The 11,793-nt window shown below is 45.7% G+C and overlaps 1 protein-coding gene across 1 annotated transcript; it reads left to right on the top strand.

Annotated features, from left to right (window-relative positions):
• The first annotated feature begins 2,237 nt into the window (after positions 1–2,237).
• Positions 2,238–6,611, top strand: LOC126092170 (leucine-rich repeat-containing protein 24). The gene has a single exon (XM_049907645.1). The coding sequence runs from the start codon at positions 2,377–2,379 to the stop codon at positions 4,444–4,446; it is 2,070 nt and encodes a 689-aa protein (XP_049763602.1). The 5' UTR covers positions 2,238–2,376; the 3' UTR covers positions 4,447–6,611.
• Positions 6,612–11,793: the final 5,182 nt, after the last annotated feature.

Raw genomic sequence — 11,793 nt, 5'->3', positions numbered from 1 at the left:
TTTACACATGTGGTGTGTTTTTTATAGATTAATTGTCGTGAAACGTCGGTTTGGAGTGTTTGTTTCCATAACATTCATCCAAGAGATGTAAATGCATTCCCACTGCATTCCTATTGTTGCACACGTAAATTGTTCTCACTGAACACTTTAGATTTGTCACTGAGAAGATGTCTACCACGCACCACATGTTTTGATAAATGCAAAGAGCTTACAAACATATGAGTATCACAGATGCTATGATGTATCGTAACATTTGACGATGATGTCTTATGTTTGAGAAGGATCACATATTCATTTACGCAACTTTAATGCCTTTTACACTAGTACAGAGACATTGAATTTTTGAGTTGATATTGTTGAGGACAACTTAAGAATCTTACATCTAGCAGAAAAAGGAGGCACTATGAATATATTAGAAGAATTGGAAATACACACACACACAAAAACAGCACCCCAGACTATATCCTTAACGAACAAACAGAGTTAGCCAACACCCCTTTCCTGAAAAAGAAAGCGTGTAAATCGTCTGAGGATGAATCACAAAGATTCGAAACCGGTAACGGTACCCTTTGAATAAAGGTACTAAAAGTAAATTTGTGACCGGTTGCTGTCCTAACACCATCAACATTTGTGATAATTGTTCTACTTTGTTTCCAGCAGAAAAAGAAGGTGGATGAGGAATTGGTTCAAGGAGCGTCGAAGATCACTCACGAAAACTTGGTGAGAGAACTTTGGCGGAAAGGAAAAACAAACGGATAATCAGAATGTTTTGTACTTTGATGGTCCAACATTTGATACATTAGTGGAAATGGTTCTCCCCATACACTGCTGTCCCTTACGTAGGCACTGTCCGCCTCTTAATCCCCCCCCCCCCCCACGCCCGACTCACCACCGGATAAATTTGTGCTGGCGCTTGTATTCTCATCATGAAAGGCCCAAATAATACAATGACAGGCGAAGTTCCACCAAATCAGCGCGCATCTATCATGCTACGACATCTTGCTTCTGGCGATTGCTTCCAAGACATGAAATGCACTAGTGCAGTTTCACCTTACAGTGTTTGAGAAAGAGATATGAGTACGTGTCATGTAATAATATGTGTACTAAATCGTTATTCTCCGGTAAGTAATGTATACACAGAGATAATTCTCATTCCGTCCCGTAAGTCTTTCTTGACCCGCGGATCAGGTGACTTTTCCGAAAACTACCTCTTTTCCTTGACCTCTAGAGTCCTTTTTCTTCACCAGTCTTTATTCCTCTTCAACCCTTCTGCGGGAAGGAGTCACTGGCTCCGGAAGCTTCCATAATTATAACTTTCTTTTACGTAAGTGTTCTGCCGCCGGTTGGTTAGCATATTTTTCATGAAATCCGTTTACATTATATTGTCAAAACTTGATTGTTTTCGTTGTTATATACATGCTTCTATTCGTATCTTTGCATTAATTAAATTCGATAAAAATATCTAGCCTCGTGTTTGTTCCCTAATATTTTCGGAGCAACAAATGGTACGAATCATATTTTCGGAGCAACAAATCATACGATTCGTCATTCTCGACGGTTATGTTTTTGTACTATGTACCGTAACATCCCACAGTACCGGCAACGATTTATATATTTCGAGGCACTCTTTCATCTTGTTTTGAACTCATTTTCTACGCAAGAAGAACAATCCTAACATAATGTAACCCCCATGACCTGTGTAGCACATAAGACTATCACAGATACTGCGAATGCTACCCACAGACGGTACAGTATTTGCAAGCAGCAGAATGTGTTTCAAAATTCTCAGTATTACTGTGCAACTTCTCATTCTCACTCATAGACGGTCAGTATTGGCTGTCGTCGACGGCTGCGTGACGTCAGCCCGGCCACTGAATGGTGACGGCGGGTTGCGGGTGTATGAATGTTGCTCCGCAGCGTCGGCCGGTCGCGTACGACGTCTGCATAGTGCGTACGAGGCTCGAGTGTGGCGCTGCCAGTCGGCCGCGAGCGGCGGCCACGCCGGAAGAGGGTCGCTGCGGTGGGGAGGCAGCCAGCCAGCCGCCTCGAGCGCTGCCGGCCGAGGTGGTGGGGGAAGGTGGGGAGGGGAGGCGCGGCGCAGCTGCCGAACCGCGAGCTGGCGTCCGCCTGGCCGCGCTGCCAGTACTGTGCCAGCCGCCGGCGCGAGTGCACGGCCAGTGCGAGCTGTCTCCCTACCTTCCTGGCCCCGTAGTTCGTCCGCGCTGCGGTGTGGTTCGGTGTTACGTGCGGGAGAGCCGTTCGGCGTGAGATATGCGTGTCGTGTAGCCGCGAAACCTCACGCGGCCCCGCAGTTTCCGCGCGAGTGTGTGCGTGTTTACGCGTGTGGTGTGCGACAGTCGTGGACGCCGCGGCGCTATGTGGCTCCTGAGGACTGCGGCGCTCCTGGCGCTTAGCTCGTCGTGGCTGGGTGCCGCGTCGGCCAGCTGCCCCGCGGTGTGCGCCTGCAAGTGGAAGGGCGGCAAGCAGACGGTCGAGTGCGTGGAGCGCGGCCTCATCACGCTGCCGGCGAACGTCAACCCGGAGACGCAGGTGCTCGACGTGACGGGCAACAACCTGCAGATCCTGCCGCGCGACACCTTCATCCGCGCCAACCTGCTCAACCTGCAGAAGGTCTACCTGCGCAGCTGCCGCATCGGCCAGATCGACGACCGCGCCTTCAACGGCCTCACCAACCTGGTCGAACTCGACCTCTCGTACAACCTGCTGACGTCGATACCGTCGGCGACTTTCAAGGACGTGCCGTTCCTGCGCGACGTGACGCTCGCCTACAACCCCATCATCAAGATCGAGGCGGACGCGTTCGGCACGCTGCCGGGCCTGGTGCGGCTCGACCTGTCGCACTGCGAGATCACGACGGTGGCGCCGCGCGCCTTCGACGGCGTCGAGCACCTCGAGACGCTCAAGCTGAATGCTAACCGCCTCACGGAGCTGAAGCCGCGCACCGTCGAGTCGCTGAGCCGGCTGCACGGCGCGGAGCTGCACGACAACCCGTGGATCTGCGACTGCCGGCTGCGCGCCGCGCGCCTCTGGCTCGTCGACCACAACATCCCGGCGCCGGTGCCGCCGACGTGCGCGGGCGGGCCGGAGCGCGTTCTCGACCGCGCCTTCCACGACCTCGACGCCGACGACTTCGCGTGCCGGCCCGAGATCCTGCCGTCGGCGCGCTACGTGGAGGCGGCCGCGGGCGAGAACGCGACCGTGGTGTGCCGCGTGCGCGCCGTGCCCCAGGCCGCCGTCACCTGGTTCTGGAGCGGCCGCCTGCTGCTCAACGACACGGCCTTCGGGGCGCCGCACCAGCGCCTCTTCATCTTCGAGGACGACCGCTTCGAGAAGAGCAGCTCGCTCGTGCTGGCCAACGCCCAGGAGACGGACGCGACCGAGTTCTACTGCGTGGCGGAGAACCGCGCCGGCACCGCCGAGGCCAACTTCACGGTGCACGTGTCGCTGCGCGCCGCCGGCATGGCCACCCTCGGCTCCAGCCAGATCGCGGGGCTCAGCGCGGCGCTCGTCATCCTCATCCTGTTCATCCTGCTGCTCATCCTGGTGCTGCTGGTGCGCCTGCGCCGGCTGCCCTTCTCCGAGAGCAAGACGCCCGCCCCGCACCACCGGCAAGCCGAGGCCGGTGTCGTGGGCCCGGGGGCCAACTCCACCGCCATCGGCAACAGCTACACCAAGCCGCCGTCCGCGGCCGACCACGCGACTTCGGGCACCGCCTTCCAGGCGTCCGCCGCCGACAAGCTGGCCCAGGCGGGGGCGGGCGCGGCGGCGGCAGCGGCGGCCTGCAACCCCGTGCAGAAGCCGCCCCGCATGACGGAGATCCCTTACACTACCAGCCACTACGACGGCGGCGGCAGCGTGCTGGTGCCTCCGCTGTCATCCGTTGCAGCGCCGACGCCGGTGACGCTCACCTCCTCCGCCTCCGCCGCCGCTCCTCTGGAGCGAACGACGTCGTCGCCGCCGCCCCCCAACAACCCGGACCTGATACGCGACGCCCGGGCGGCGGCCGACTCCGTCAGCACGACGTCCACGGCGACGACGGACGTGTCGCGGCCTTCCGCCCCCGGAGCTTGCTCCTCCTCGTCCGCCGCGGCCACGGCGCACTACCCTGCCGCCTGGGACAGCCCCGGAGGGTCCCCGGACTTGTTCATGCGGCGCGCGACCAGTGCCTTCGACGCCTCCGACAAGACGCCCATCATCGTGGAGGCGGCGGGCAACGGCTGCGAGGATTACACCTGCCGCACGCTCCCCCGCTACCCTCCTGATTACGGCCTCCCTCCGGTGCCGCCCCCGGGCACCAAAGCCGCGGCGCAGCGGGTGTGGCAGCGCGGCGTTCCCGTTCTTCCTCCGGTCACCGCACTGAAACGGGTCCTCTCGAGGAACTCGCCCGACGAAGGCTACCAGGAGGGACCCGGAACTGACGTTTAACGAGGCGGGCGTCCGGCGCCTCTGGCGGTAACTTTGTGATCCTCTCGCCCCGACGACAATAGTTGCTCGCGGGTGACACTGTTCCTGTTCGTACTGAACTACGTAGCTATAGAGGAGAAACGCGCACGTGAGATCAACAATAACTGCTCTTCCGCGGAAACTTCACTGCACGTCTTTTTGTGTGAAGCTACGATATTCCAGTGAACGTGTGTGACTGATGAACGTACTCCGATGCATCCGAGAGAGAAAAAAATGTATCGACTGAGCTAGGGAACATTCTCCTGCAGCAACACCACATTCGCGGAGGACTGCGCACTCCCATTCCTCAAAGCTCACGTCCTTTGGCCTACGTAGTAGCAATAAACGGTCACATTTTCCGTTGGGTGTGTGGCAGAAGCGTCGCTGGTGCTCTTTTCGTAAAAGCCCTTTTCACGTGGTGACGAATAAAACCTACACAGAAAGACTGTCTACGCCACTGTTACCTGTAACAAGTATTATCCATCGGTGAATGGTTTTTTCTCCTCTGTGACGAAAGAACGCGAAACGTGGGAAGTAACTGAAGAAAAATTATAGCGTACGCGCCAGCAGACACTTGCGTGACACGGGTGTTTTCAACGTATGGTGCTCTAATAGTAACTTCTCGTCAGTGGTAAAAAGCCCTTCTTAACTGACCCGTCCTAAGTATTATTAATCTCCCAGTTCATTTCCGGACAGGATTATACGACCTCATCGAGGAAGTACGGCAGGAAATCCAAGGCTAGCGAAAGGAAATTGCAGTGTTCTGCTGCAGGAAGAGGGAGTAGAGGAAATGATATCTCCTGTAATACGCTCACATACTCGTCTTGTTTACGGAAATTACGGTTAAAAATTCCTTCTCTGTCTCTCCAGTTGTATTTAACCACACGACATTTACTACTGAATGTGTAGTTTTTGTAATGTCTAAAACTCTCAACCAAGTCTGGAATTTATGACAGTTCGTATCTTTTGTTTCTTGTTTTTTTTTCCTTTCTTTGTAATTATTCGCACCGCTTCCTTCCGGTGAAAAGTGTAATAGTAAGATAGATGTGTGTATTTTTAATAGGGTCGAATTTCGTTACGTGAATTTAAACGAAAAGTGTGCGAAAGGACTTAATGACAATCACGTCTGCCTAGGCCTAGCAGAGTGACTTGACAATGTGTTTTTGTTCCAGACGCAGGATAAAGACGTTTGACGTGAGTTAACGCCTCTCAGTATGATTGGAACACTGCTTGTCACTGAAGCATCGACTGATTTTTAAATACATATAACGTGAATTTTATCGGTGTATAATTTTACTCTAATTTCTTTGTGGTACCGTGGTAAGTAAGGAACAAAACGCATCTCTGCAATTGTAACTGTTATCATAAGCAACGTTTCTTTTCTGTCAGAGTTTATGGAAATATGTATCGGTAGCAAGTCTGTGTTTTCTCATTACAGAGAGTGAACCAAAGAATATGAAGCCTACACATGTCTTCAATTTCTCTAGCTCTGTGTATCTAACTAACAAATGGATATTTCGTTTAAACGAATTCAATTATTATTTATTACCTTAGATATTATGTAAAAGAAATGTTAACAATAAATCGTTCTATTAATCTGCATGTATGCAGGCGACTGAGGAAATTGTGTGTTAATAAGTGAATGCCGAAATGAGAGCTATAGAGAATCGTATTTAGAACCCTCTGGTTGTTTGTGAAACGTGTGTCCTAAGAGAGAATCACTCCTACTTAGCCAGTAGTTTACTACTAATACAAATAAACGATTTTCTGTGAATGATAGGAATTGGAAAAGTATTATTTTTTAAATCAATATTGGAAGTAAAGCTACTTCAGAAGCAGAACGACAAATAAGGAATGCAAGCTCCATTTAGGTTTGTTTGTTTGCCTTTTGTATGCAGAACATAGAGAAAAAAAAGAACAGCTAAAGAACCAAAGGTATTTTGTAAAATAAAATTATTAAAAATAAACCAATGAATCAGACACAAATTGTTTCGAAACTCTTAACACCCACATTAATATTACTGTCGGCCCTGTATTGAATGGCTCCGTTTGTTCATTTCTAAATATATCCAAGCTTACCTACTATTCCACTGAAATGTTTACCTACACAAAGTGCCTGCTTACTTTCGATAGCATTACAGCATTAACCACCCTTGGTACCCATAGCTGAAAAGGGAACAGCTGTTTGTGGTTCATACAAGAACTGAAAATTACGATCTTTTTTATTTTATTCTCATGTCAGCATTGAGATATAATATTACGTATTTTTCATAGCAAACAAAAGAAGAACGTTAAGAAAAGTATGATCTGTGAACCATTCGCTACAAGTATGCTGCAGAAATTTATATTATTGAGTATGTTTTGCTTTGAAAACGTTTGGACTGTGACAGATGAAGGCAAAGTTTGTGGGAATCTTGCAAGTAAAAAAATATATACATTCTTTTTAAATGTCTGTTCTGTATAAGACAAAATGTTAAAAACTGATACACACTCACAACCTGAATTGAAGACATCGACTAACTTTCTACCCAGTATAACAAAAGATAACCCTAGATACCTATCAATATTTCGTAAATAATGCCACCTCCGTTGCAGTCTGCTACTGTGTCTTGGTAACGATCACAGTTGAGGAGGGGGTGCTTGAAGGAATACGTCAAACCCTGCAAAAGTTTATTAAGAATGAAAAATATCCAAGTTCTAACGTATTTTTACGTGAAAGAGAAAACAACGTAATACAGACTAGCGTGGACTATTTTGCTGTGCTGCCAAAGCTGTAATGTGCCATATATTGTTTTACAAAGAGTGGCTCAGTCGAGTATTTCGTTTTCTTTTGCCTCGATTACCTAGACCACTCATGCCACCAAATAGTGTTTACGCCGTTGGCTTTTGCTTCCTGATGAAGTCTAGGACCACTTTTTTATATTTTTTAAACATCTATATAGAGGACAGTGTGTGTATACATAATTTTGTAACTTCAAACCTAGCATTTGTGCAATATAAAAAATAAGCAATCTAGAGGGTGAAATTAGCTTTGAATCGCATTGTTTTTTCGGATATTTCCCAATCCGAATTGGTTCTCCGGTGCCATCCTTTCACCAGAGAAACAGATCAAACGCACACAAAATTGACATTACTTTAGTTGAACGACGGTCGAACGAAGAGTGCGATTATTACAGATTAATCCAAAACCTTTTCTTTTTTCTCCTTGTTTCCTTCCATAGGAGGTATTCGTTCAGTATTATCAAACGTTACGAAAATTCTTGTCTTACAAAGAAGTCCCGTAATTATATACTAGCCATTTTAGACGAGGTTCAGAATTGAGTCATCGTTCGTAGTGCAGACGAAATGTACAATACGTATTTATGCTGTCCGCGTTTTGCTTTTCATTTCTTAAGACATCAGTGGTTTAACAATTTATACTCGTAAATTACATTCAGTAGTAATTGTACGTCGTCAATAAACGTATTCACAAATATTTTCTATTTTGCAAGCAATTAATTTTTTCGGTTTATTTTGGTACTCGTGGGTTTCTGCGGGAACCTACTACACACTTAGTGATATAAACACTGTTTTATGTTATGAACTCATCACTACGGTGTTGCAATATACTTTCAACACACTTAGTTCGTCGTGTTAATCACGTCTGACTGCTTTGTCGAAACGCGCCGACGGCGCGTGACATCGATGTGTCCACATACGTCATTCCGCCTGTGTATGCGCGTTGTCAGATTACAGGACGTGGGTGACGGGCGAAATGCCGGATTACAAAAAGTGTATTTTATTTTCTGTCGCGGTGCGCGGGTATGTTCGCCAGAGACCAAGCAAGGGGAGCCCAGAGCAGTGAGTGACATGTTGCAACCGGTTTGGACGCGAATTTGAGCCAGTTGTAGTTCTCCGACGGTTCCAATCGACAGCTTCGCCGCATCACCGGGGTTCCTCTGTACGTTACACGGAGTAAGCGTGAATTTCTCTCGATAACTCTGTTACGCGTTAATTATTGAATCTTATAAGGGAAATTGTGAGTCATCTTGGATTACAGTGAATAAGCACAGTAATTTCAGCATTAGTTACATTCGCCACTCCCATTTGGCACAATGCCTTTCAGTTATCCTTTAGGTGGGTACCTACACGAATACTGCACACTGGATTAATTTGCCAAGGGGTGACAGAATGTCACAATCTAACTTCCACAGTTACATCGTTTGTTTTTTTCTCATTCAAATGGTCATGTATGTCAATCGTACAATTCCATTGGTCTTGATCTGTTAGCAGGAATCAACCTGGCAACCGCGTGGTATAACTTGAGGGACGTACAGAAAAGCCAAAACAGGGCGACTGGATGGAACAGATCTGATATAGTATCAGTATTCCGTTCTTGCGAAGCATATTTTCGTCATTATTCATCATCATCGACTACTAGGCTTTTTCATGGATTACGTACTTAACGATTCCCGTCCATGTTACTCTTGCGTGTTTTGTAATGTCGCCCACCCACCATTCATTCGGCCTATATTACAGTGTAAAATAACTTTGCCACCGCCATTTTATATCATATTTAAAGTGTACTGGGTAATTTTATAGTATCTTTTATAAAAGTTGAAATTTTATAACAGATTAGAGAAAGATCTTTGACAGTATAAGATGGGCCTTAGGTTGACACTCGGTCTTTTCTTATCCTTTGCAGTCCAGCAAAAAACTTCAATTTTCATAAGTCATGATTTTATCGTCCACGCTAGGGTTTCCGAGCTCTATATATACGTTGTCATGTTTCTTCTACTCATTACTGCCTTGCCCCCTCCCCCCCCCCCCCCTCTCTCTCTCTCTCTTTTGAAAACACTATTCAGTCAGGGTTGTTTTGAAAATCAGCCGTATTCAAACATAATTAGTTTATTTTTGTATTTATCCAGCCATGATTCGACACTTGTCATCTTCTGTGGGTCAAATTTTTATTTCTGTTAATTATAGTGTCAAATTAATGATAATTTAACTGCTGCACACCTAACAATTACAATATGTGCAATTTGCTTTGTTTTGTTTAGACGCTCACCTTAAAATTACATCGCTAACTGCAGTTCAGTTAGCGATGTAATTATAGGGCGAGTGTTTAAACAAAACAAAGCAAATTGCACATATTGCAATTCTTAGGCCTACAGCAGTTAAATTATTATAAATTTGATATTGTACTTTACAGAAATGAAAGTTTGACTCACAGAAGATGACACATAGGTGTCAAAACATCTCTGGGTAAATATAAACTAACTATGTTTTCATTAAGCTGGTTTTCAAAACAACCCAATTTTTAATTCGCAAACAAGAACATGAAGAGGAGCTTCAAACCTTAGTAAAATGACTATGCAGTATAGGCGATTCATCTCATCAACTAGTACTACGACTTCATTATTAAACTGTGCAGTTTTTTTTCCCCGATACGTTGGTTATATTATTTATGTCCAGTAAATGTGATTGAATTCCAGTCTAAGTTTCTAACTTGTTCTGTTACGTACATACATGAAATGTTTAATTGTTGAAGTTTATCTGCACTAGACGTAAACAGTACAGTGTCATTAACAAAAATGCGATTGCCAAAGTGGGTTTCACAATCACGTTTTTTAACTTCCTGACCCATCTTTGAGGATAGTTTTAAAAGTATGAGATGTCCTTTTGTTGACGCCTGTCAACGGCTCACTGCCCTGGTGAAGCCCTATATAGAAGCACGGTCAAAATGAAGTACAGGGCTTGTAGACTGTCAGGAGAAAATTCTCTAAATTAGTTGAAATATTTGCGGTTAGTCAATGACAACCGTCGAATTTTTTTTTTAAATGTATGTTTCATCTAACATTTATCTCATCAGGGTTTAAAGATAAGCGGGCAACAATCAAGTAGTCCCAGATCTCAAGGAGTGGACGCTGCTGTTCTAAGAGCAAGAAATAACGCAGCGACAGAACGGAATACGTGCCTTTGTTATGCGTTGAAAAAAAAAAGTTTTTTGTCTCTAGCTGTTCAGCTATTTAGGTCACTAAATTATTTTTTATATGTCTATGAATTACTTATTTATTTGATTTCAATACAGTGAATTTTTAGTACATAGCGTATCTTTTTGTAATTACATACTATCACTCTTAACGACATATAACATATACAAACCACTTCAACAGTCCCGTGCCGACGATGTTAATAACTGACAGTCATATTTTACCCGAAGCAGATTTTATGGGGTACACCACTGGAGAAAAATAGGACTAGATGTTAACACTATGAACAAATAACCAGTTACGAAAATGAAGGCAGACGGTTTCTTATTGTGGCATCAGTTCACTGCGGTACACCTGTGGAGTCAATCAAGTAGTGCGTTTGATTTGCTTCTGTGTTTTCACGTCTTGAAATTTAGAGATGAATAGAGGTTGCTTGAAAACGTCTTGCCATGTGGACGTCGTAGTTTGTCAGATGGACAGTGTTTGCGGTTGTGTATAGATGAGACGAACCAGTTCGACGATTGATTGCCTTGTAGAGTTTTCTACAGAAATCGTACCGCGAAGAGTCAAGCAGTTGGTGAATTATATCTGTCATTTCGAATGATCTTCGCAATATGGAGAGCTTAAAAGTTTCATTCTCTGAAGATCTTTAGGGTAAAACTTGTCTACATTTCGTATTCTTATTATTCATATTATATAGCGAGCATGTTTGAACTCTGAATACTGTATTTTTTTAGGACTGACTCGTTGCATCCTTGCAAAGTTTCGTTCTCGCTACATCAGGGCGATATAACGGATCAGTAGCTACACAGTATGTATTAGGCTACAACTACAATAGATTCGTATTACTCCCGATCCGATGTAGATCGATAATGTTCATTGTGAGCGCTTATTACATTGGCCTTTGTTAACGTCCAATTGAGAGGCAATTGCAGTCGTGTTGTGGGAGTACCGTCAGTGACTGTGGATGTTCTATCTTGTGATTGGCTTCTGCAGGGGAAGAGTGTTTTTCTTAATACGTGATTTGGAGGAAAGATATTCATGGAGCAGGTTAACAAAGAGAGATCTGCTGGAATGCTTTTTGAAACCTGCCAACCCTTACGAAATTACCTAGACAAATTCAAGCTCTACCATCGTTTCTCTATACCAGATGTAACTTCGGGCTGTGCAACAGCCCAGAAGAAAATATATGATACCACAAGTGAACACAATCAACACTAATATCGGGTATTATTAATAAGTAAGTATCACAACCAATTTTCGGGATTATTTGCCATCGGGTTGAGATATCGAATTAGAAACAAACATGTTTGGCCCGTCAACTCATCGCTACGCAATCTGGCGTTGTCGATTGTTG

This window comes from Schistocerca cancellata, chromosome 7 (assembly GCF_023864275.1).
Source record: "Schistocerca cancellata isolate TAMUIC-IGC-003103 chromosome 7, iqSchCanc2.1, whole genome shotgun sequence".
Taxonomy (NCBI): domain Eukaryota; kingdom Metazoa; phylum Arthropoda; class Insecta; order Orthoptera; family Acrididae; genus Schistocerca; species Schistocerca cancellata.
This window is presented reverse-complemented; position numbering and strand designations above follow the sequence as displayed.